We start from the raw sequence: 25,249 nt of genomic DNA on the forward strand, positions 1-25,249 counted from the left end.
CTCCCCAGGTGCCCTTCATGATCACGGGACCCAGCGGAGAGACAGGTGCAGCCCCCTGATGGACCAGGTCTCAGCTCGCCCTGCCCTGCAGTAAGGCCTCAAAGTGACTTCTCCACAAGGTTTTTGTTTGTTTGTTCTACACCTGTAGGTTCCCCTCGTGGGAGCCCCTTCCTCGACCTGGGGCAGGGCACACGCCCCCCCCCCCACCCTGCACAGGGCTGTCTGTCCCGGGGCTGAGGGGCCCCCAGGACGCAGCCCATGCCCCTGCAAGGGTTTTACCAACTCTTTCAATGCAACCTATCATTATTTTAAGGTTTCCAAGGCATTTGCAAAAACCCCGAAGAAAAGCTATTGACTGAAGAAAACAGAAGGAAATTTGAAAGTGAAATGTGAGCCTCAGAAACGTTGTAACGTCCTGGGCAGCCGCAGGGAGGGGCTCCGGGGTGATGGGCGGGGCTCTGCTTCGTTCTTGCCCTTGGACCTGGACCCCTGCTCATACGGGACAGCTGGGAAACACACCGTCTGTCCCCGCGGAGCGTGCGTTCGGGGAAGGGGCACAGACACGACACGACACAGAAAACAAGGGGACACGCGCCATGGCAGAGCGGGGGCCGGGACGCCCCCGACGGGACCCTGTCTGAGAACTGCTAGACTGCGCCTGCGTCGGAGGCCACTTTGTTCAAGGTGAGAGCGTGTCTGACGGGCTGTTTGACTTTGCCATAAGACGGGGGCGGGTTTCCGGGTCACATTACATTGCCGTCCTCCAAATCTGCCTAAACGCCCCTTCACAGGCCCTACGTGGTTATCACTTCTTTTATTTCGCCGACTGCGTGTTCCCCTCTGTGAATCGTGAATGTGACTTGGAGGTGAGCTGCCCTCCACCGCGTGCGGGTCCACGTAAGCGTGGGCATCAGGTTCCCACGACCGGCTCCACCCTCCAGCACCACCCCCACAGCACCGGGTCTCCCGCGCTCTTACCCCGCCCCCTGCACCAGGGGGCTCCCGCCCTCTACCCCCCGCCCCCGCACCACGGGGCTTCCCACCCCCCCCCCCCCCCCTTACACAAGCACGCAGCTCCTTCCGGAGCTCTACTCCTGCACCAACGGGCTCCCGCCCTCTACCCCCTACCCCTCCCCGCACCATGGGGCTCCCCCAGCTTGCACAAGCACGCAGCTCCTTCCGGAGCTCTACTCCTGCACCACGGGGCTCCCGCCCTCTACCCCCCACGCCTTCCCGCACCACGGGGCTCCCTCCGCTTACACAAGCACGCAGCTCCTTCCGGAGCTCTACTCCTGCACCACGGGGCTCCCGCCCTCTACCCCCTACCCCTCCCCGCACCACGGGGTTCACCCCCGCTTACACAAGCACGCAGCTCCTTCCGGAGCTCTACTCCTGCACCACGGGGCTCCCGCCCTCTACCCCCCACCCCTTCCCGCACCACGGGGCTCCCTCCGCTTACACAAGCACGCAGCTCCTTCTGGAGCTCTACTCCTGAACCAACGGGCTCCCGCCCTCTACCCCCCACCCCTCCCCGCACCACGGGGTTCACCCCCGCTTACACAAGCACGCAGCTCCTTCCGGAGCTCTACTCCTGAACCACGGGGCTCCCGTGCTCCCCGTCTCCCGCCCAGCTCCCGTTGCTCACGCTAGCACAGGGCGTCCCAGTGACCTCTCACACCTGGTGCAAGGCGCCCACCACCTTGCGCGCCTCCTGGTAGGCGGTGTTCGCGCTCCAGTGCGCGTTGAGGGCCTTGAGCGCCACGGCCAGGCGGTTGTGCTCCCGCAGCCACAGTGTGTGCAGGGCCGTCAGGGCGGGGACCTCGCTGGCACGGCCGTCCCCGGCCAGGAAGCAAGGCGCCTGGGCCGTCCCGCGGGTCCCGGGCTCGGGCGCGCAGCCCGTGGGCCCAGGCGGCCGCGCGAAGGGCAGGTAGGCGCGGCCGGCGTCCCAGTGGCGCGTGTTGACCCGGAGCAGCCCCTCCGCACTGGTCCAGTTGCGCAGCTGCTTCTCCAAGGCCGGGGAGCTGCCGTACACGGTGGACGCGTCCAGGAAAGAGGTCAGCCCGTTCATCTGCTGTCGCGGGTTCGCCGAGGTCAGGTTGCCAAAGAAGGCGCCTTGGATACCGGTGCCACAGGCCGCGGAGGAGCGGTAAAATGGCAAACAGGACCGGCCTGAGGTCCCCGAGCCGTTGGTGGGTAGCTGCCGGGAAAGGGGAGACCGGGTCACTGGGCCTCTGCAGACACCCTGAAAGCTTTCGGGGGGCCGGGACCCTAGGGCACCGGTGCTGCTGTCTGCCCCGCCCACTCCTGTCTCCTGCCCCGCCCACTTGTCCCCCTCCAGCTCCCCCTTCCTGCCAAGGGTCAGGACATTCGGAGGAGGCTGGAGTTTCCTTAGCTGTGATTGGTGCAGTCCCCATGGTGCCCTTTCACCCCTTCTCCACAATCTTTCCTTTTGGTCTGTTTTGTTTAGATGCCTGGCCTGTTGGGGCCTCCTCTGCAGACGCCCAAAGGGTCCAAACTTCTGGTTCTCTTATCTGGACCTCCCACCAAGCTCGGGCACAGCGTGGCCCGGAGTGGCTGCTCCAGGAAGGTGTGTGGTACCTAGGGGACGTGGCCCAGACAGTCTGCTCTTGGGTAGAAAGTGCTCCTCCTACCCCCGACCTTTGAGGATGTTTTCCAAAGAGAAGTGATTAAACCCTTACCTGCACTGTCTCTTCCCTTGCTAGTAAGAGAGGAAATTAGCACAATATTTACAGAGACCAGATTTGCAGTATCTGTGGAGGCATTCTGTGCTCCCCCAGCTCTGCACCGTTAGCCCTGCCGACGTGCCCGCTAGGTGTGCATGCATGCCCCAGGCTCTACATCCAGGTGTGCGCCCGCTTTGTTATTTGCGACAGCATTTTAAAACAACAAAGCTTAAAACCACCTAAATGCTCATGAAGAAGCTAATCGTTAGTAAGTTATGACGCACACTGCAGGACTGTCGAAGTCTTAAAACAATCACGTTTCTGTCCACTTAATGACACGGGGAGAACTATAACTACTGCTCGGAGACCCACACCAAGTTGGGAGCAACGCACGTAGTGCGACACACGAGCTGTGCGTGAGGCTCCTGTACGCACATAAGGACACGTTATGTACATACACTCACAGGCAATTTCTGGCCGCATCCATAGGTTTTGACCTTTCATTTTACACTTCTGTTTGATTTTTTAAACGACATCTATTACTTTTGTAACCAATGTGAAGAAGTTTAAAATTGTACCTGTATGGGAAAACACGGGTCTTGGTTTTTGCAGGTCAACTGGCAATCAGCTTCTCCCTCAGATGCAACTTTCCTGGTGCTCTGAGGGGTGAATGCGATGTCGTGATCAATATATTGGCCCCACACCATCAGGAGATCAGAATATTGGTCATCTTCCGTGACGGCCTCGTTGGAAACTCGAATAACTTGCCTTGTCACCTCCCGGACCTGGGCGAAAGAGACCAGCTTGTCATGTGGGAAGGCCATCGGCAGAGAAAGAGGACACTGGGGGACCCTGAGGGTCATAGGGCCGTGCTCGTTCACAGGACAGGAGGCTGCGCCCATTCACGGATGGCTGGCGCTCAGAAGTTCGAGTCTGTGGCATTAGGGTGGGTGGACACATCCAGGCTGCCCTCAGCATAATGCATTGGTTTGTGGTGATTGGGGGGCCTTAGTTAACTGCCCTGGGTCTTAGTTTCATTATCTGTATGTGAGTATGAAATGTTGATATTTCAGGATCATTGTGGGGATTAAATTAGGTAATTTATTACACATCTAGCCATTGGTGTGACAGAGGTCATGACTCAGAGGACAGGGCCGCGGAGGGCTGTTCCCCAGGCCTTGACACCTTTGTGGATGTGATTACTCTAAGGACCTCAAGACAGGGGGCTACCCTGGGTTTCCAAGTGGATCCGATGCAATCACATGGTTCTTAAAATCGGAGAGCTTCTCCTGACTGTAAGCAGAGGGGATGCAGCTTTTGGGGGGCAAGAGCCAAGGAGGCAGTGTCCCTGGCAGCCAGGGGGCCAAGAAGCGGATCCCCAGCCTCCAGGAGGAATGAAGCCCAGCCCACACCTGGATTGGAGGCCAGTGAGACCCATGTCAGACTTCTGTAACTTTTCGTAGTTTAAGCCACTAAAATTGTGCTAACTTGTTACAGCAGCAGCAGGAAACTAATACATCCCATTAAAGGTACCTGAGCTCTGACCTGAGTAGCTGTATAATTCTGGCGGGGTTGCCCTTAACACTGAGAGTTCAGAAAGCCTCAGGGCTCCGACAGGTCTGGCAGCTAGTGCAGGACAGGAAAGGTGTTATTACCTCATTACCCAGGCAGCTGAATGGAGGCTGCAAGTGACCTAGAGAAAAGTACGGGTTAGCACACCCAGAGGGGCCTGTGCCAACCACAGGGAGCCCACGGTGCGGCTCTGACACCAGGCGGCTCCTGTCCTCCTGCCTGTCGGCCAACGGAAGACCTCCCAGGGAAGCTGTTGGTTTCCGTAGGGGAGCCTGGGGACGGGGTGGCGGTCCCCAAGCTGGCATGGTCAGATCCTGACTTCTCACACTAAACAGGGCGTCCCTTTTATGTTTCTGGAGAATTCCACTGTCACATACAGGACAGGACCAAGCAGATTGGTTTGTTCATGGAAGCAAGTAGTCAAATGGAGGGTCAAATATCCATTTTTTTAACCACATTGATCAGTGGATTGGATATGAGTTTGCTTAGCAAATAATTTGCCTCTGGGACTAAAGCGGCAACCATCCATGGTTTTGCATGAATGAGTGAATTACGTAACTTTAAGAATCTTTGAATACACCTCCTCCCCTGCCCATGCATAGAGGATTTCTTTCAAATACTGAAATGAGGTGACGAGCAGAGAGTTAGAGGAACTTTAACTTAAATCTGCCTTGTTGTGCTCCCTGGCTGGTGACTGGGGTCTCTCTGTGCCCTGGAGCACAGGGGTCGTGAGGGTGGACGGGGACTCTCCGAGCCCACTGCCCTGAGCAGGCTGGCTTCCTCCGAGGTGGCGGGTGGCCGGGGAGCATCGTGGGGACACAGCGCGGTGAGCTACGTACGGGGGGCAGCGGAAAGCCGTTGTACAGGATGTGGGGGTTCCACCCCCTGGCCTCGCTGATGCCGTCTTCGTAGGCGGGGGGCAGCCACCTGGCCAGGGCTGTGTTGGAGGCTCCCCACCTGGGATGGTCTCTGCGGAAACAAATGTGAGGCTTCGAATCATGAGATAGCCTACATCTGGGGAAAAGTGATAGATGAATTAGAATGGAAACACTGGCTCAAAGAGCAAAAGGAAATGGGAATTTTCTGTTACAGAAAAATCTGTTCTTTGTTTTTTAACGGCTAATTTGGGTATAAAATTGTTCATGCTCCCTTGGCATTTACCAACCAGATCCACGTGGGGTCACTTGGCATCTGGGGTGGCCCTGTGGTGCTCTCTGCAAGAGAAATGAGCAAGGTGGCCATTTGAAGGCAGTAGGCAAGCGTCTGGCTCAGGAGGTCACACGGCAGAAGGACCTGAGTGGGCAAACATTGGGACTAGACTTCAACGATCCTTTCGTGCATCCGATGTGTAGGCACTTGGAGCACCTAAGTAGCAAAGTCTAAGAGACTCGTGACACGCCGAGTGGTTTTTTTAGTTTGTGGAGTGTTGAGAAATAGACGTATTTAAAAATTAGTTGTGTTCTGACACAATTATCATTATTAAGGACATCATGTATGTGGATCATTCTGACATAAATGTGACTGATTCCGATGCTCTAAGAGGGAAGAGAACCGGGAGCTCCTGCGAGTGGTTTCTGATCTGGGCAGTGGAGTCAGCACATTCGAAGGACAGACTGAACACAGCTTCTCCTGATGGTGCCATATGGCTCCTGACTTAGGGAAAAGGGTTTTATTGCATCCATCGCATCGCGGCTGCCTTACCCGGGAACCCTCGGGAGCACCTAGCAGGAGGCGGGATGGGCACTTTTGTGTGTCTGCAGGGACAGTGGGTGGGGATAATTTGATTATCAGTCCTTCGTTGATCTCCAGCACACTGGAGTGGTTCAATTTGCAGAGCGACACGGGACAGCAATGTGTTTAATTAGCTGCCATAAGTCAGCGTGGGGAGATTGGTATGCGCTCCAATAAGGTGTCAGATTTGTTACAGTTGGTTTCTCTTTACTGGAATCCCATGAAGAATGGCTTGGAGGGGTGCTCTTTCAATCAGTTACAAATGAGATTTTTTTTTTTTTTTATAATTTATTGTCAAATTGGTTTCCATACAACACCCAGTGCTCATCCCAACAGGTGCCCTCCTCAATGCCCATCACCCACTTTCCCCTCTCTCCCAGCCCCCATCAACCCTTGGTTTATTCTCAGTATTTAAGAGTCTCTTATGGTTTGCCTCCTTCTCTCTCTGTAACTTTTTCCCCCCTTCCCCTCCCCCCTGTTAAGTTTCTCAGGATCTGCATATGAGTGAAAACATATGATATCTGTCCTTCTCTGCCTGATTTATTTCACTTAGCATAAGACCCTCCAGTTCCATCCACATTACTACAAATGGCCAGATTTCATTCTTTCTCATTGCCAAGTAGTATTCCATTCTATACATAAACCACATCTTCTTTATCCATTCGTCAGTTGATGGACATTTAGGCTCTTTCCATACTTTGGCTATGGTTGAGAGTGCCACTATAAACATTGGGGTATAAGTGCCCCTCTGCATCAGCACTCCTGTGTCCCTTGGGTAAATTCCTAGCAGTGCTATTGCTGGGTCATAGGGTATTTCTATTTTTAATTTTTTGAGGAAACCACACTGTTTTCCAGAGCGGCTGCACCAGTTTGCATTCCCACCAACAGTGCACGAGGGTTCCCGTTTCTCCACATCCTCGCTAGAATCTACAATCTCCTGACTTGTTCATTTTAGCCACTCTGACCGGTGTGAGGTGGTATCTCAGTGTGGCTTTGATTTGTATTTCCCTGATGAGGAATGACGTTGAGTATCTTTTCGTGTGCCTGTTGGTCAAATCCTAAAAACTGTATGGAACCACAAAAGCCACAAAGCCATTTGTGGCTATCAAGACCACCCAGGGGGCACTCACGTGCCTTTGTGGACAAATGGCACAATAGCCAAAGTAATATTGAAGAAGAAAACCAAAGTGGGAAGCATCACAATCCCAGACTTTGGCCTCTACTACAAAGCTGTAATCATCAAGACAGCGTGGTATTGGCACAAAAACAGACACATAGACCAATGGAATAGAATAGAGACTCCAGAATTGGACCCACAAAAGTATGGCCAACTAATCTTCGACAAAGCAGGAAAGAATATCCAATGGAAAAAAGACAGTCTCTTTAACAAATGGTGCTGGGAGAACTGGACAGCAACATGCTGAATGAAACTAGACTACTTTCTTACACCATTCACAAAAATAAACTCAAAATGGATAAAGGACCTGAATGTGAGACAGGAAACCATCAAAACCCTAGAGCAGAAAGCAGGAAAAAACCTCTCTGACCTCAGCCGCAGCAATTTCTTATTTGACACATCTTCAAAGGCACGGGAATTAAAAGCAAAAATGAACTATTGGGACCTCATGAAGATAAAAAGCTTCTGCACTGCAAAGGAAACAATCAACAAAACTAAAAGGCAACCAACGGAATGGGAAAAGATATTTGCAAATGGCATATTGGACAAAGGGCTAGTATCCACAATCTATAAAGAACTCACCAAACTCCCACCCGAAAAACAAATAATCCAGCGAAGCAATGGGCAGAAAGAAGATGTGAATGAGACGTTAACTGCTTAGGCTGCGATGTTTGTGCCGAGTGACTTTTCTATTTCAGTAGCTTGTGGGCTATTACGACCACCCAGGGGGCACTCACGTGCCTTTGTGGACACTCAGCAAGGGTGTGCATTTGACCTGCACACCCCATGTGGCCTGGTGCCCTGCCGGCCGGCCTGGAAGCATGACCATCTCGGCCTGCGGTGCAGGGGCCCCTGCTGGAGCTCCCTGATGGGCGGCAGCAAAGACCCGTGAGCGTGAGAGAAGGGCAGTGGAGGGGGCACGACTGAACCCTCCCGGAGGAACAGGCTTTTCCGTAATTGGTACGCGCTCAATGTGTTCCCCAAACTCTGGAGACCTTACTTATAGTGGAGACATCTGTGCCCACGTTGTGTTCCTCGATATTTCATCAAGAAACCAACACCAGCACCGTCTACTTTTCCTTAAAGACTAACAAGCGTCCATGGGGCCTCGGGGGGTGGCCTGTGCCTGTCAGGGGTGCTGTTCCGTTTCGGGTTTGTTTGGATTCAAGCGTCAGTATCAGTAAAGGATCTGAGGACAGCGCGGGCGCTGACCCATCTAACAGCTGGTTTCAAGCAGATAAATGCAGGCGTTTGAGGGAGAGGATGGTGTGAAGGTGACACAAACAGCTCCCTCAGTTGCACTGAGATCCTCAAGGTTTCACTTCCACTGGGCAATTTCGTGCCTTCGGCCCAAACACAAAGGAGAAGAAAAAGCGAGTGTGAAAATGACCCCAAAGCAAATGGCCAGAAGAAAAGGGCCCTGGGGACGTGAGTCTTCAGATGCCTGGTGTTCGTATAGCCACATATGTTGGCAAGCCAGATCCGACACTTAATTTGGTTTTTGACAACTTTTTTTGGCAAATTAATACAGAGAATTATATATACACCAGAATATATACTAAACCTAGGTACGTTTGGGGGTTCTTCCTATAATTTCAATGTATGTGTCAAGTTTCGCCTTCAGAGTTTATGGTTTCCTCTATGAATTCACGGGTTTTGAGGAGAGAAAGTCTCCACGGATGAAGCTTGGTGCAGAATTACCACGTAAAGGAGACTGGCATGCCAGCCTTTGGTAGGATGACGACCTGCAAACCTGATCCCAACCTCTCTGTACGTCCGTGTGTAGGACGCACATCAGGCAGGCCTGGGAATTAAGCAGACGAATCCAGTAACGGGCTGTGTCTCTGTCACCGTGTGGATGGAAACGTCGTCTGCAATCTCCACGCCTCTGCCGGATGGTTAGAGAGGCTGAGGGCCAGGTTTACTGGCTGTCATCTTTAACTTGACGTTAACCAAGCCTGAGCCGTGAAGAGTGTCACTGTCACCTTGAGAAGCAGTATACTTCTTCACAGCTGCCTGATCGTAGGGGCCTCCCCCCTGCTCTCGGGAAAATTCACGTTGAAGGATGTTTCTGGCCCTCTGTGGCTGGTGCCCTCGGCCAGAGCCAACTGGTCACATGTGGAACGGTCATTTCATGGTAACAATCATGGCAACACCTACTGTCCTCGAGCTTGTAGACTGCATGCAGGGACCTCTAGAAACGCGTCTCTCAAAATCAGCCCTGCCAGTATCATTCCCATTTTATGGATACAGAAATAGAGCCCGGACTGCCTCCGAGAGTCATCAAGGTGGTCCTGCTACACGCAGCAGCCAGAACCGGACAGCAGGTGTGTGAATTTCTGACGTCCTACGTGTCACGTTTGGATTTACCGTAGGAGACACAAGCAGCACCCATGCCCACACCGCCACACACGGGGAACCCAGGTGGCTGCCAGAGCCCGAGGACCAGCTGAGAGCAGAGAAGGGCCACGTGAACGGGTGTGCACTCGATTCCTCGTGAGCAACACGCTTGTGGCACCGATGAGGTCACACCAACAGAAGAGAGACCGTAGACATCCTTCTCCACTTGGGCTGGCTGATTTCGCGTGACGCAGCCCAGCAGTTGGGATATTCTCAGCAGAGGGAAAAGGAAGGTTAGAAGCCACGCCCCACACACGTGAGGTCTACACTGCAAGAAAACCAGTACAAGTGGAGAGTTTTTAAACCCACTGTGTGGAGACTTAGAATTTGTACGGTTAAATCCCAGGTCACTCTGGCCACCGCACCGCCGTCAGTAGGCCCAGAGCACCGCTGTTCACTGCCTGGCAGCAGCTATAGGATAAGAAGGGACTTGGTTAAGGAAGAAAAAGGGAAGCAAAAACGCCCACTGCGTGTCCGAGTTTGAGTGTGGAGGAAAGACCGTAGCAGGAAGCCAACCCCAAGAGCTCAGAAAGAAGCACTGGTGAAATTTAGGACTAATGGGAAGCATGACATTGGTAACGGCCAACACGTCCGCGATTTAACTCTGCCACCTCCTAGGGAAGTCTGACCACCGGCGAACCTCGAAGGAACAGCAGTCCCGGCTTCCTGCTGACAACAAAGCTGCTTTCGAAACTTGAGATAAAAGATGTAGAAACTCAGCGAAATAACCAGAACTACCCAAAAGGAAAATACGCTTTCCCAGTTAAGAAAATACGGATCAGAAAGAAATAGCTGCTAAGCCTTTACTCCCCGGGTGTGAACACCCCAGTGTGCATCACGCCCGGGGGGGCCGCACAAGCCTTGTGGAGCTGATGGGACCCGGGGCCCGTGTGAGCACACGCGTGTTGGTCTCTGCGGCACAGACACGCACCCCGGAGCAGCCATGAGCGGTGTCTCCCGTGTGCACTGAGGACTCACCGGCCTGGGCGTCACGGAGGCTCCCGCCCTCCGCAGCCTGCACCCCAGGCAAAGCCAGCACCAGCAGGAGCCGGGGTGTCACGGAGGAAAGAGGTGCGCCAGGAGAGGTGCCAGACAAGACCCCCCGGATGGAGCTGGCAAGGGCTCCCCAGGGGGGCCCTGCCTCCACAGAAGGAGCCTCAGAGACAGAGGCGAGAGGCCCAGGCCCTCCTGGGGGGGGACCGGGGGGAGGGCCCAGGGACGCCCTCAGTGGCGTGCAGAGTCGGGGAGGGACACCGAGCATCTGGTCGTCCTTGATGGCTTGGGTCACGGGCATCACCCTCTGCCTCCGACAGCAGCCCCGTGTGCACGGCCCCCGCCTGACCAGCCACGTGGGTGTCCCCGTTTCCTTTCCTTCATGTATTAAAAATGGGAGCTGTTCCTGTTTACGCCGGACCCACTGGGGCCCGTGGCCTCATTTGTCAGCTGCGAGGACCAGGCTGTCACATCCCCCAGCATGTGTCACAGCTCCCGGCTCTTTGGGCGCTCAAAGTGTTCTGAATAAACAAGGAATGAACGAACGAACCAGCCAACGAACGAATGAACGGACGCATGGCTGACGGCCGTTTTCTCCCAGCCCCCGCCCCGGGGCCAGGCGGCAGCGGTGCTGCCCTCCGGTGCCTAGCGGGCTGCTCTCCCGTGACCCAGCCCTGCGTCTGGGCCTGACGGAACCGCCCTCGGCCCTCGTGCTTCCGGGGTCTGGTCTCAGCTGAACCCGTGGCTCCTGGGCCTCCCCAGCCCCGTCACACTCTCCCCTGCTCTCTCCCCTCCACGCCACTGTCCCCCGTGCTTGTGTGCCACTCTCTCCCCCGCCCTCCTGTGGGCCCTGCTGTCCAGGGGCTGGGCGTCCCCTCACCGGTCCTGCAGGCAGGTGTCCAGGGGACACCGGTGGACAGGGTGGGGGGCGTCCAGGGGACACCCGTGGACAGGACGGGGGCCGGGTTCAGGGGCCACTGGTAGATGGGACGGGGGTGGCGTCCGGGGGACACCCGTGGACGGGTGGGCAGGTGAGGTGGTGGAGGGTAGAGAGATCCGGCGCTCAGAGGCGGAGACGACCCCGGGTGGTCTGCCACCTCCCTCAGGAGGGCCGCTCATCGTGTCGGAATCCAGCCGAGAAGACCGGAAGGAAATACCTGTTGGTGCAGGCGCCCGTGATGAGCCTGTACTTGTTTGCCAGGCAGGTGTCTGGACACGTGGGGGGCAGCATGTGAGGCAGGCATCCGGACAGGTTCGCGATGGTGCTCAGCACGTCTTCCGGTAGGACATCTGAGGAGAAGCAGCAACGCGTTTGTCACGGCAAGCCTACCGATGCGGCGGGCACTGTCCCACACTCTCAGGGTGTCTGTGACCCCTGTGTTCGGGCTCACACAGAAGCCACGCTGTGCGCTGGGGCGAGGGCTTCCTTCTCCGTGAATCCAGTCGCTCTCTCAACAATCCCCTTGAGCCTCTCACCGCCAGCAGGTGGCCTATTAAAACCTATTTTTGCTTTGTGATCGTTCAGGAAAGCCAGTCAGAGCTCCAAGCCCCCAGACACAAGCCACCTAGTGGGGTCACCTCCCCGACGTGCCGGTCACACCCTCGCGGTGATGGAAGACGGCCAAGCGCAGTCCTTGTCCCTCCTCCAAGCCTGCCCTGGTCAGGTGTGCCCGCAGCGTCCCTGTGTCCATCCACAGAACCTTCTTTTCTCTGAGCACTGATTTCTGGATCCCTTCTCCCGAATCTTTCTAGATTAGGGGCCCAGAAACCTGTCCCTTATTTACTCACTTTCTCCCCAATTCTGTTGCTGCTTATTGAACAAATCAAAGCAAGGACTGCTTTGTTGTCTGCTCGCAGAAGGGATCACTGGCCACTTCTCCAAGATGGTTTATACAAATCTTCAAGATAACGCCTTAATAGGCTGACTAACCACACACCCGTGAAGCTGAGGTAATCAGCAGAGAAACACAAGGAGGAATGCACCCTTGTAATGTAAACTGGGGAGAAATGACACCGGCTTCCTGACCGTCAACGTGCCCCGAGCAGTCCCTGCGGCTCAGTGACCCTCCGACCACGCTTTCTGCCCAGCCGACGGGAACGTGTGCGGCTTACGACGTGAGCACAGAGCCTTCAGAACAGGGAGCGCTCTGGCATGGGGAGCGTGACCAAGCCCGCCGCACGGAACCACGATCGTGGCTGCGCTGACGGACGGAACCAGCGTGCGCAAAGAGCGGGAAGCAGGGCGCCTGCACGCAGCTGTGGACGCTGCGTGCTGACGAGGTCCCAGGGGCCACGTGGCCTCAGTTACTTTTCCCACGTTCTACACCGTCTACACCTGTCCACGCTGTTGACAATGGCAGCCATAGGAAACTCCCTAAATTAATGGGTTCTTCAGTTCTGTATGTTGGCCTGGGCCAAACCCCTCTGCCCCGTCTCCTGATACCCCTGCACCCCGCGGCTGAGCAAGGCTCTGGGGACGGGATGGGGCCTACAGCCCTCAGAGCCCTCACTCAGTCCCACGATTTGACACAAAACCACGTCAGAAGAATCTTTGGCTGCCATGAAGTCAGTCGAACCTGGTAAGTGTACTGTCTGAGAATTCTGGTGAGTCCCGACTCAGCCAAGCCTGTCTTGTTGTAGAGACTAACTAACCACTTCGGGTTAAGTGTCTACGGCCAGTTCGGATTAAGGGACCCAGTAGCTCACCGCACCACACTGGAAAAGTCTGGGTAAGTTTGTTTCTTAAAAATCCTGCCTTCTAGTTGCCCACCCCAGGGCTCACAAATGTGCCCGTGGTCACGACGGCCATCAGCGCAGGGCCCTGCACCCGCGGGGTGCTTTCACCCGATGCGGCTTGAGCCCAAGTCTATTTTGTTCTGCCAACAGCCGGGCAAGCCGGCAGCCAGTGTGGTGCCCAGTTCAGGGTCGAGCACCCTGGTTCTCCAAGGCTCTGAACCAGTAACAGGCAATGACTCACCGTCCTTGCTGGCCCCTGAGCTCCTGGGAGCTCCCCGAGTTCTGACCAGGTCTGTGGACCTCCCCACACTCCTTCCACCATGACGCGGGACGCCCAGGAGGCTGAGCTCCTTGGCAGGTTCAGTTCGGACGGCAGAGCAACAGCGACCTCCCAGGCCAGCGCAGACACAATGTGATGTCTGCCTGAGCCTGTTTATTTAAGAGCCAAGTGTCAGTCCTGGGAGCGAGCGGGGACCCCATGTGTGTGCAGCGGAGTGAGAAGCACCCTCGAAGTCCCCGCCCAGCCTGGGGTCTGCTCCTCAGGGGCCGTGGCTCCTGGTGGGGGGCACCTCGGGGAGCTCACCGGTGGGAGGCTGAGATCGCCCGAGCTTCCCGTAGACTCTTGTCTTCACGGCCTGCACGGAAGCTTCCATGATCTCAGCCGCTCGGGAGACGGCGCGGCTGGTTGGCTCGGGGAGCTTGGAAAAAGACAGCAGCTGTGACGGAGAAGGGCTGTCCCGTTCGCTGAGGTCTCTGCGCACAAGAGGAGACTCGGGGTTGGTTACTCTTGCGTGGCTGTGTTCACCAGCCGTCGCTGATGGCTTCAGCGGACGCCGTGGAGCACCACGCGGCCAGCACTGTGCGGGCTGCAGGTCAGGCTGATACACACGCCGCTCGCCGGACTCAGGGCTCAGCCAGGGGACAGGGCCTGTGCGACACTGTGTGAGATACACCTTCTCCCCCAGATCCTGAGATGCCTTTGCCGTGTTCCAGCCGGTGAGCGAGCCGCGCTGCGTGCCTGCAACCCTGCGAGGTCCCGGGGCCAAGAATCAGCCGCCACAGGGCACGACACGGCCACACGCCCTTTGTTCTCGAACCGAAATCACCCTAACGCGAAGTGCCATCGGTGTCGCCGGCAGCCGGCCTTCCTGGCCTCTCACATCCCGGGAGCCCCGGCCACAGGGGGTCAGTGCGGCCCCTCTGCCCACGGCATCTGGGGGCCAGGGCCCCAGGAGCAGGGGGGCCGGGCTGGCCTCTGTGCCGAAGCTGCCCTCGCCTGGTGGCTCCTGCAGGGTGGCATCATGAGGCCCCAGGTGGAAGCAGGAGCTGGCAGGAAGGCCCGACGCTGAGGCCTTGGCGAAAAACAGCCAAATTCTCGCTCAGTCGTCCCCCTTGCTGCCATCCAGTGGGCCACCTCTGTGTTCCATTTGTTAATAATAAGCACAAATGGGCAGGGCTTCCTGGGTGAAAACAGTGGGGCAGGCGCTGTGCTAAGTACTACTTTCTTCTCAGTAATTCCTCACAAAGACGCAGGGGATAAATTCTGCAATTATGCCCATGAGACCAGAGCAGCTGGCCTCAGGCCGACAGCCAGCAAGAGAAGGACCCGGTATTGGGACACAAAAGTCACACACGTCTGCAACGTGTATGTTAGAGATACCCGAACGCACACATAAAGGTATCTGACATGTAACTTTAATATAAAAAAGCTGTGCTTAGACCTGCCAGTGTGTTTTTTAACCACATGATGGCATCATGCACTTGAGGGGATCCAGCTTTTCATAGAAGCTGAGACACTGGCCTGCATAGCTGCACAGACCCCCAGACGGGACCCTGGCCCCAGACATGGAATCCCAGCCCCAGACAGGGGACCCTGGCCCCAGATACAAGACTCCCAGCCACAGACAGGGGACCCTGGCTCCAGACATGGGAACCCCAGCCCCAGACAGGGGACTCCGGCTCTAGACAGGGGACCCTGGCCCCAGACACAAGACTCCCAGCCCCAGACAGGGGACTCTGGCTCCAGACACGGGAACCCCAGCCCCAGACACAAGACCCCCAGCCCCAGACAGGGGACCCTGGCCCCAGCCCCAGATAGGGGACCCTGACCCCAGACACAAGACCCCCAGCTCCAGACAGGGGACCCTGGCCCCAGCCCCAGACAGGGGAACCTGGCCTCAGACAGGGGACCCTGGCCCCAGACACAAGACTCCCAGCCCCAGACAGGGGACCCTGGCCCCAGACACGGGAACCCCAGCCCCAGACACAGGACCCCCAGCCCCAGACAGGGGACTCTAACCCCAGGCACAAGACTCCCAGCCCCAGACAGGGGATCCTGGCCCCAGACACAAGACTCCCAGCCCCAGACAGGGGACCCTGGACCCAGACACAGGAACCTGGCCTCAGACAGGGGACCCTGGCCCCCAGACACAAGACTCCCAGCCCCAGACAGGGGACTCTGGCCTCAGACACGGGAACCCCAGCCCCAGACACAAGACCCCCAGCCCCAGACAGGGGACCCTGGACCCAGACAGGACCCTAGTTGTGGACACCGGACCAAGCTGCAAACATGGGACTCTGGCCCCAGAGAAGGGACCCTGGCCCCAGCCACGAGCCCCCAGCCACAATGGTATCAGTGCCAGGCTTTCTGGGCCCCCCTGAGACTCTGTGTGGACAGGAGAAGGGCCCTCCAAAGATGTCCACACCCCAGTCCTCAGAGCCTGTGAACACACCTGGCCGCATAGCAAAGGGGATTGGGTTGCAGGTAGAATCTGCCTTGCTGGTCAGCCGATGGTAAGATGACGTTGTTTCCCTGGATTGTCCCATGGGCCATGTGCCCCCCAGGTCCTTGCGAGGGGAGGACGAAGTCAGAGTGAGGACGACCGAGGAGAAGTGCTCGGGGACCCAACGTCACCGCCCAAAGAGAGAGGAAGGCCCACCAGGGGACGTGAGCTGTGAACGAGCCGGGACGGTGAGGACAGAGGTTTCCTGGAGCGGAAGGACTTCGTCCCGCAGGCTCCTGGGCTCTGGTGCAGTGAGGGCCGTGCCAGGCTTGTAAGCACAGGACCGTCTGCCGACTCACGAGTGCCGTACTGAGCCCTGGGGTTTGGGGCAGTGTCTGCATGGGCCTCGGAGACGAGCACTCCACTGCTCCCAGATGCCCGGGGAGGACGGCGGCCCTTGAGGTGCGGTGGCCTCGCAGCCTCGGCCGGGAACCCTACTCCACATGGGCTCCCTGCCCCCCCAGGAGCCCTGCCTGTTACGTCCACGGGATCGAAGCTTTCCTGCTTGTGTGGGGAGGCGGTGTTTCTCCCAGGGCTTAGCCGCTCTGCGGACGACCTTGGAGAACTGTCCGGAACAAAGGCAGAGGGGCCTCTTAACTGCCTTTCTGAGCAAACAGGTGAGCAGAACCTTCCAGGGGCAAACCCCCGGCAGCCCGGCCAGGCCACAGCCCGGAGCACGGGCTTCCAAGGTCACAGACACCGCCGGCACGGCCCGCGGTGGGGAGGCGGCCTCCAGCGTGGGCGGGCCTGGAGAGGCCACCTGAGGAAAGGGCTGTGCCCACCGTCTGCTCGCGGGAGGGGCCCACGCAGGCAGCTGCACCCCACGGGAGTTTGCACCGGTCACACCGCCTCCCATCCCATGGGAGGGGTTCCCCGAACGATTGAGGCGCCTCCGTTGAGACCACCCCATCTGCTGGGACCCAACAGCGCCCCCAGCCTGGGACCCAACAGCATCCAGCCCCCCACCAGCCTGGGTCCGTCCCCGCTCGGGGCACCTGCCCGCTCACGGGGACAGTGCACTTTAACACGCTGCTCTGTGCTTGCGGCTGACCCCCTGGCTGCGCTGTTCCAGCCCCGATCCCCATGTACATTTTCTCGTGTGGAATCCCAGGACCAGACTGTGTCCACACAGCACACACACGCCCTCACCCCTGACAAAGGTGTGGTTACTTTCCGGGCTGGCCTGGGGGAGCACGCGCAGATTCCCAGAAGTGGGCTTTCACTGAGGGAGTACGGACGCATGCCACACATATGCACACACACACACGTGTGTGACAGGAGCCCAGCGCTCACCAACAGAGCCCAGCACAGTACATACACATATGCACACACACACGTGTGCGATGGGAGCCCAGAGCCCAGCACAGTACACACACATATGCACACACGCACACGCGTGTGACGGGAGCCCAGTGCTCACCAACAGAGCTGAGACAAAGCCCTTGGAGCCCTTCTGGTGAGGTTGACAAGACACGTCCTCACGTCCAGACCTGGCTGGCCCGGCTTGGAGCGAGGACCGGACGCCAGCCCCTGCCCCCTGGGCCCCAGCCTCGTGCAGCCAGGCTCCCGTGCCCCGCACAGACCTGCCCTGGCTGGCGGCAGGCCCTCGTGTGCTTCCCACGGACGGGGGGTCCTCAGAGATCTCCTCGGGGACGCACGTCACCCCTGCCCGGCTGTGCGGCCTCCAGCACAGGGGGCCTCCGCTGTGCTTCTCCGGCCCCCAAGGCACCCAGGCCAGCCTGTGCTGCCCACTCCCGTGACCAGGGTCTGCCTGCTGACCCCCTCCCCCCGGGGGGATTCTCTGTTCCCTGCGAGGCCCCGGCTCCAGCTGGCTACCCTGCGTGCGGGCCTGGCCATTCCGGGCCCACGACAGGCTGGTGGCAACCACGAGTTGTCCTGCGGGCGTGTGCCCCTCTGGGCACCTGGGCTGCTCCCTGAGGAGGCGCCTCCACTCCTGTCACCTCCGCTCCGTAGCCACCCCGAGAGGTCGCGGGGGTCACAGTGCACACCCGGACCACGGCTGCAGGTTGACGGCCTCGGCTCTAGAGGTGAGTGAGGTAGTACGTATGAAGAGGCGGCACACCTACCCTCTATTCGCAGCAAAACATGCCTGATTTTGAGCTCACATCTGGGGAGCTCTCACGGGCTCAGCATCAGCTGTGCGTCGGATCCCGGTTCCCGGTGTCGCCCTGGTTCCCCCGGAGCGTCGGAAGCTCCCTCAGCCTCCCCCACGGAGCCGGAAAGGCCACGGCGTCCGCAGCGGATGGGCTCCAGGGACACCGCAGACCAGGCCGTGCCGCCCGGGGCGCACCTTCTCCAGGCAAACTGAGTGTCAGAAGTGGCCCGAAGGCCAACCTGGGAGGATTTAGCGCCCGGGGACGTGAGCCCCAGCATCGTGCCATTTACACCAATACGAGCGTTGGGGTCCTCGGGTCCACGTTCCTGGACCCAGCACCTCCCAGCACCATGGGTCCCCTGCTGCTGAAGCGTCACGGACAGGAGGACTTGCTCCCCACCGCGAGCACGCGGGCCCTGGGAGCGCATCCTGGGAGCGCCAGGGAACGGTCATCAGCCCTTAAAGGCAAGTCATTGGGCGCTGGGGGCATTCAGGACCCTGCCTGGGAGGCTCAGGGGGCGGGGGGGGGGGGGCGGCCGAGGTTCTCCCTGACATGTGCCTCTGGGCTCACCTGTCTGCTCACCATCCCGTCGCTCACCTGGGCCACTTCCCAGCAGCACCTTGGCCCCAGCCATCTGGGCTCACAGCCAGAGCACAGGGGGATCACAGCCCGAGCACGGGGGTCATAGCCAGAGCATGGGGGGTATCACAGCCAGAGCATGGGGGGGGTCACAGCCAGAACACGGGGGTCACAGCCAGAACACGGGGGTCACAGCCAGAGCATGGGGGGGTCACAGCAGAACATGGGAGTCACAGCCAGAGTACGGGGATCACAGCCAGAACAAGGGGGCCACAGCCAGAGCATGGGGGGGTCATAGCCAGAACATGGGGCTCACAGCCAGAGCACAGGGGGATCACAGCCCGAGCACGGGGATCACAGCCAGAGTACGGGGGTCACAGCCAGAGCACGGGGGTCACAGCCAGAACACGGGGGTCACAGCCAGAGCATGGGGGGGTCATAGCAGAACATGGGAGTCACAGCCAGAGTACGGGGATCACAGCCAGAACAAGGGGGCCACAGCCAGAGCATGGGGGGGTCATAGCCAGAACATGGGGCTCACAGCCAGAGCACAGGGGGATCACAGCCCGAGCACGGGGATCACAGCCAGAGTACGGGGGTCACAGCCAGAGCACGGGGGTCACAGCCAGAACACGGGGGTCACAGCCAGAGCATGGGGGGGTCATAGCAGAACATGGGAGTCACAGCCAGAGTACGGGGATCACAGCCAGAACAAGGGGGCCACAGCCAGAGCATGGGGGGGATCATAGCCAGAACATGGGGCTCACAGCCAGAGCACAGGGGGATCACAGCCCGAGCACGGGGATCACAGCCAGAGTACGGGGGTCACAGCCAGAGTATGGGGATCACAGCCAGAGCACGGGGGTCACAGCCAGAACACGGGGGTCACAGCCAGAGCATGGGGGTCACAGCCAGAGCATGGGGGGGGGGTCACAGCAGAACATGGGAGTCACAGCCCGAGCACGGGGGTCACAGCCAGAGCATGGGGGGGTCACAGCCAGAGCAGGGGGGATCACAGCCAGAGCATGGGGGGGTTCACAGCCAGAAGACGGGGGTCACAGCCAGAGCACGGGGGTCATAGCTAGAGCATGAAGGGTCACAGCCCTGAGTATGTGGGGTCACAGCCAGAACACATGGGGTCACGGCCAGAGCACGTGGGGTCACAGCCAAAGTATGTGAGGTCATAGCCTTCAGTACACAGGTGACAGTCCCCAACTGGTGGGCTCCAGCCCCAAGTTCCACACTCATGTGTCAACCAGCCCTGGAGGCACGGTCATAGCCTTGAGTCCATGGGGTCATAACCCCGAGTATGTGGGGCCCCAGCCCAGAACGCATGTGGTAACAGACCTGAGATGGTGGGGTCCTAGTCCCGGGCAAGGGGGCCCCTTGGTCAGTTCATGGGACCTTCCTTCCTTCCTTGACTCTCTTTACTGTCCTTCCCACTCTGGATCTTTCTCCTCTGCCTTCTCTGCCCTCCGTCTGCCTGTCTGTCTGCTTCCCTGAGTGTCCCTCTCTGCTTCGGGATGAGCAGGGCCAAGGCTGCTCCCTGGTCCACAAGACAACCCCATGGCGGCCGGGGTGACTCTCGCAACCCAGTCACTGGGCTTGTGCACTTTGTGGAATGAGGACATTAAAGGCATGTGATCCTACCAGTGACCACCGTGGACCCCACAGGTGGATTCTTCTCGCTTTAGAAAAATTCACAGAAGAGGCAGAGCTCACATGGCACATGAACCACGGTCTTAGCCTGAGTACTTTAGAAGCTCTTCAAGGATCAGGATGAAATACGCTGAGAAATTACCTCAACTCAGGTTTTATACGTTATTGTTTCATAAATAATAAATAATTAAGCGACCATGCAATTATTGGGGGATTTTTGTTGAAACTTAATTAGTTATTGAAATGCAATAATTCATTCTATGATTAGTAAGCAAATAGCAAATTAACGGCTCCTTAGTTCATTAACCCTAATTGAGAAACAATATACGTCAGGGGGAAAATGTTGGCATTTCTAGCCTGAAGAGGCTTGTGAATGGAGGGCAGGAGTGTTGGGGCCGCAGTGGAGCCGCGAGGCCGCTGGGGGCAGGTCTGTGCACCCCAGCCCAAAGGGCATGAGTTCAGGGGCACCAACCACCCAGCACCACCCCCTCCAGAATGAGGCTTGTCTCTCCGCCCGCACCCAGCGCCCGCCCCGCCCCAGGTTGCCCCGCACCTGCCCCCGTCTCGGTTCCTCCAAAGCTGATTCTTTATCACTAATCGACCACGATACTTTTTTGATGATCAGTGTGCCCGTCCCTGAATTAAGTGTGTGTCTCCCCAGAAGGAGTGTGGACATGAGATGATATTCGTCTTCCTAACCCTAGCGGCACAGGGCTGGCCTTGCTAAGTAGGGAGAGCATAGCCCCTCAGGACACACCGCTTGAGTAGGCAAATAAAGCATTATTTGAAAGTTCTCAAAAAGCAGATCTTTCCAATAAAATATCCCAAGGGGGTCGTCATGGCCTCTTTAGGCTGCAGACACTGACTTCAGCGGGATCTGTTGCCTCCGCCAGTTTCCAAGCAGGGTCTGGCTGGGCCACTGACGGCCATTCCCATAACCGCTGTCGCGGTTTCAGACACGCCGCCAGAGTATGAGTGCAGGGGAAGTGGGCTTTCTCTTTCTTCCCCCTTTCATTCAAGGTTTTAGAAAAGAGGTAAAAATTAGTTCACTATCAATACGGACAGCAGGGGACTTTTCTGGCTGGAAAAACAGATATTTGGAAAGGAATCAACTATGCCTCGTGACATTCTGTATTTTGACAGTTTATATAATTATTAGTCAACCTCAAAACCTGCTTTTTAGTTGTTTTGTGTTTTATGAACATCTAATGTTTGAGACCACGATATCTTTGATGTTGATGTCAATTATATATTTAAAATCGAGGTGTTTCTTAACTACTTAAACCAGAATGATGGGTGGACTTAATCCAGCACCGAATGCGTGTCTTTGCCAGCCCCGCCCAGGCCCCGGTCTCCCAGCTCCCCCGCCTCCTGCTCCCCAAAGGCTGAGTCTCACCCCCCAGGGAGAAGCCCCCGGCCCCCAGGACTGCGAGGACCGCAGCGCTGAGTCCCGGGGACGTCACTGTGCTTCTCCACGTGCTGGAGGAAGAATCTGACGCTGAATATGGGTCTTTCCAGCTCTTGCCCGAGAAGCCAGGAAAGTGGATTTGCACAGGCAAGGTCTCCTGAGGTGTGGAGACGCTGGGCCGGTGGTGAAAATTAACCGGCAGACCCGTGCCCTCTCCCGGCGACCTGGCGGCTCCCCTCCCGCCCCCTCCGGAAAGCCCACCTTTTCATGGTGTGGTAGATGGCCTCGTCCACCATGCGCCTGCTCTCTTCCACAGCGCGGGTCACAGCAGAGTCTCGGCCCTTCCCTGTGGACGACACGCCCCACGGTGAAGCACATTCGAGGTCAGCCACCCTCTGCCCCCTTCAGTTTCTCCACCAAGTCCGCGGGAGGCGGCGACAAGCTCGCGGCTCCTGGGCCCGAATGTGGGGTCCTGGCTAGGTCACCCCGTGGGGCCCCATTCGCACATCGCAAATCGGGCACCAGCTCCCCCTGCAGAGCTGCCGTGGAGCAGAGCGCCAGGAGCAAGCGGGCCCATACCCCCTCACCTCCTCCAAGGTCGGTCTGGCCGCCCTTCTTTCTCTCTTGTCCAGACACCACTGCTGATTCCGAAAACTCTGAGTACTTTGTTACCTAATCAGTGATGTGGTGAGTTCCTAATATCTTCCTATTTTAAGTTGTGCGTTTCACAAAAGATAAAATACTTAAATATACCAGCTGTTTCCAATGACAAGACTTCCATTTTATTTTATTTTATTTTATTTTATTTTATTTTATTTTATGTTCGAAATGTTTAACAAGTCCTATGGTCTAAATGCTCATGTCCCCTCAAAATTCGTACACTGAAGGCTAACCCCCAGCGTGACCGTGTGAGGACAGAGGACCCCAGCTGAGTGCCAAGTCCCCCGTGACGCTTCCTGTCCCGGTGACTGTGGACGGTAACTTCAGGTCAAGAGACCCTATTTCATCTGTCACTCACCCCAGAGGAGGTCCTGGCCGGTCCGGATGAAGGGGAAGAGGAGGTGTGAGCAGGCCACCAGCAGCGCCACGCCCAGGACCGCGAGCACCCTCATTCTAACGGCAGAATCGACGGAGAGCACGCACGCCATCGGGGCAACGCCCACGAGAGCTGCTCTTTGGGCAACTTGTTACCGGAGCCTCTGGCGTCTGACGGCTCACTGACTAGTCTCCACGCCGGCGACAGAGCCCCACAAGCTTGGGTCTGAAGCCCTGACTCTGACTTGCCTCCCAGACTAACGCTCTGGCTCCCCGGGGCCGCGGCTGCCGCCCTATAAACCCTCTCACGCTCCAGTGCCCACTCAAGCGTCAGGAGCCGCAGCAGCCCCTGTGCCCTCGGGTTTGCGCCAGGCTCCTGTGCCGTCAGAAACAAGCGTTCGTTCCCTCCTTCAGGCCCTCGTGCGGCTGAGCCCCTGGCCCCGAGCCAGGAAGAAAGGCAAAGAGGGTGAGCGTGTGGAGAAAGAAGAAGCCGGCTACAATCAGCCCCTCATGACGCTGGCATCCCCTTCTCTCCTCTCTCTCCTTGACCTTCAGAGGCCTTCGTGTGGTCCGGTGGGCTGCTGAGGCCTGGCAGGTGCGGGCCGTTACCTCCATCTGGAAGGTGAACGGGCGCCTCTCCCAGGGTGGGGTGAACAAGGAGTCCCCGTGCGGGAGGCGGGGCCCCCCACCCCACCCAAGGGGGGATCCGTGCAGGAGGCGGGGCCCCCCCCACCCCATCCGCGGGCGGATCTGCCCGAACAGGCACCTGACCTGTGTGCCCGCCGCTCCCTTTGGAAGGTGAGGGAGGAAGGGTTTCGGCGCTTGGCCTCCTCCTAGGCTGCCAATCTCGGCACGAACGTGCTCAGCCCAGCACGTGTCCGCAGCAGTTCTCTCCCGCTAACGATAACACCACCGTCATGACCTTTGTTCTGGGTGCTTTAATGGAGATGTACACTCTGTTTCCCATGGAAGTCTCTCGGGTTCCTACTATGTGAACACCATCTTCTTTCTCCTTTTCTCCTTTCTTCTTCTTTAGGACCTACTCAAGCAGGCCCGCGGCTTCTCCAGGAGGGCCAAGACTGAAGTCTGAAGCCATTAGGCAAGGTGACCTGGATGTCAGTGTGTCAGGAGGTTGCAGCAGGAGAATGTCAAGATCAACACGACAGAGACCCTGATGGTCTGGGATGATCAGAGTCCTGGTAGAGGAAGGACAAGGGGGCCCTCTTCAGAAGGAGAGTCCTGGGCTCCCTGGGCAGAGCAGGGAGGCCAGCCAGGCTCAGCCTGCTGGCCTGATTCCCGGACATCCTGTCGCTGACCCTGGGAGGCCAGGGGAGGAGGGAATCAGGCATGAGCCACAGAGGACTGGTTCAGGTTCGGACACGGAATTTGGGGTGTGGGATGCACACACAGGCTGTGAGCTAGTAGGGTTTGCAAATGCGCCTTTGGGGCCTGGGCTGGAGTCTGTGCTGAGGGACACATCTGGGGGTGGTTGCCATAGATTTGCAGCTGGATAACTGGGATAAGTGATAACTGGGGTCGTCTGCAAGAGGACACGGGAAGGTTCTGGGCACCAGCACCTCTAGAGCCATAGTGGGGACTGCCGTGTCCCCAGCGACGTCACGTCCAAATCCTGGAACCTGGGATTCTTCAGACGTGACTGAGTGCACGACCTGGAGATGGCAAGAAGCAATCCCAGGATCCTCACGGGACGCAGGCAGGAAAGTCTGGGGGACAGAGGTTTCGATGGCAGCAGAGGCTGGAGTGATGTGACCACGAGCCAAGGAATGCAGGTGCCCAGAAGCTGGAAAGAGCAAGGGACAGACTCTCCCCTGGAGTCCCGGAAGGACCCAGTGGTGAGGCAGCCTGATTTTATTCCCTACGGGCTCCTTTTGGACTTAGGACCCCAGAGGTTAGAGAACAGATTCGTGCTGTTGGAAGCCACCAAGTGTGTGGCAGTTTGTTGTAACCAAGGAGACCAGCACAGGGCGCAGGAGAGGCTCCGACAGACAGTGGTGCCTGGGGCTCAAGGGGAATGTGAGAGTGGACAGAGGCAGAGAAACCAGGCCTGGAGATGTTACCGGGGAACTCATCACACTTGAGTTACCATGTTGCTCGAGGAGTGAATTCTCAGATGACATAAAAATCCAGGGGACTTAAATCAGGTCGAGAAAAGTTGGCTCTCTGGACATAGGAAGGAGAAAGTCTTCTCCACCCTTAGGGTCTGCCAGCGGGACGGAGGGTTAAACCGGCATGAGACAGACGAACAGGAGGGGTACCAAAATCTTACCCCTTGTGCAGGGAGGCCCAGCAGTGAACTTAAGACCCAGAACGTGACCGAGGCAGGCAGTGTTTATGACAGTAAATCTTCGAGGGGC

At 57.6% G+C, this 25,249-nt stretch overlaps 1 protein-coding gene across 1 annotated transcript in view; it reads right to left on the minus strand.

The window, feature by feature from the left end:
- The window catches only part of TPO (thyroid peroxidase), a 41,913-nt gene extending 18,423 nt beyond the window's left edge, over window positions 1–23,490 (minus strand). Inside the window, exons 1-7 of the mRNA XM_019435840.2 lie at window positions 22,858–23,490; window positions 22,101–22,185; window positions 13,877–14,046; window positions 11,715–11,847; window positions 5,096–5,225; window positions 3,263–3,469; window positions 1,679–2,197 (exon numbers count right to left, since the gene is read on the minus strand). Coding sequence (XP_019291385.2) covers window positions 1,679–2,197; window positions 3,263–3,469; window positions 5,096–5,225; window positions 11,715–11,847; window positions 13,877–14,046; window positions 22,101–22,185; window positions 22,858–22,987 — 1,374 coding nt within the window. The 5' untranslated portion in view covers window positions 22,988–23,490. The remainder of the gene's footprint in view (window positions 1–1,678; window positions 2,198–3,262; window positions 3,470–5,095; window positions 5,226–11,714; window positions 11,848–13,876; window positions 14,047–22,100; window positions 22,186–22,857) is intronic.
- Window positions 23,491–25,249: the final 1,759 nt, after the last annotated feature.

The sequence above is a fragment of the Panthera pardus genome, unplaced genomic scaffold (assembly GCF_024362965.1).
Source record: "Panthera pardus isolate Hobbes unplaced genomic scaffold, ASM2436296v1 HiC_scaffold_26, whole genome shotgun sequence".
Classification (NCBI taxonomy): domain Eukaryota; kingdom Metazoa; phylum Chordata; class Mammalia; order Carnivora; family Felidae; genus Panthera; species Panthera pardus.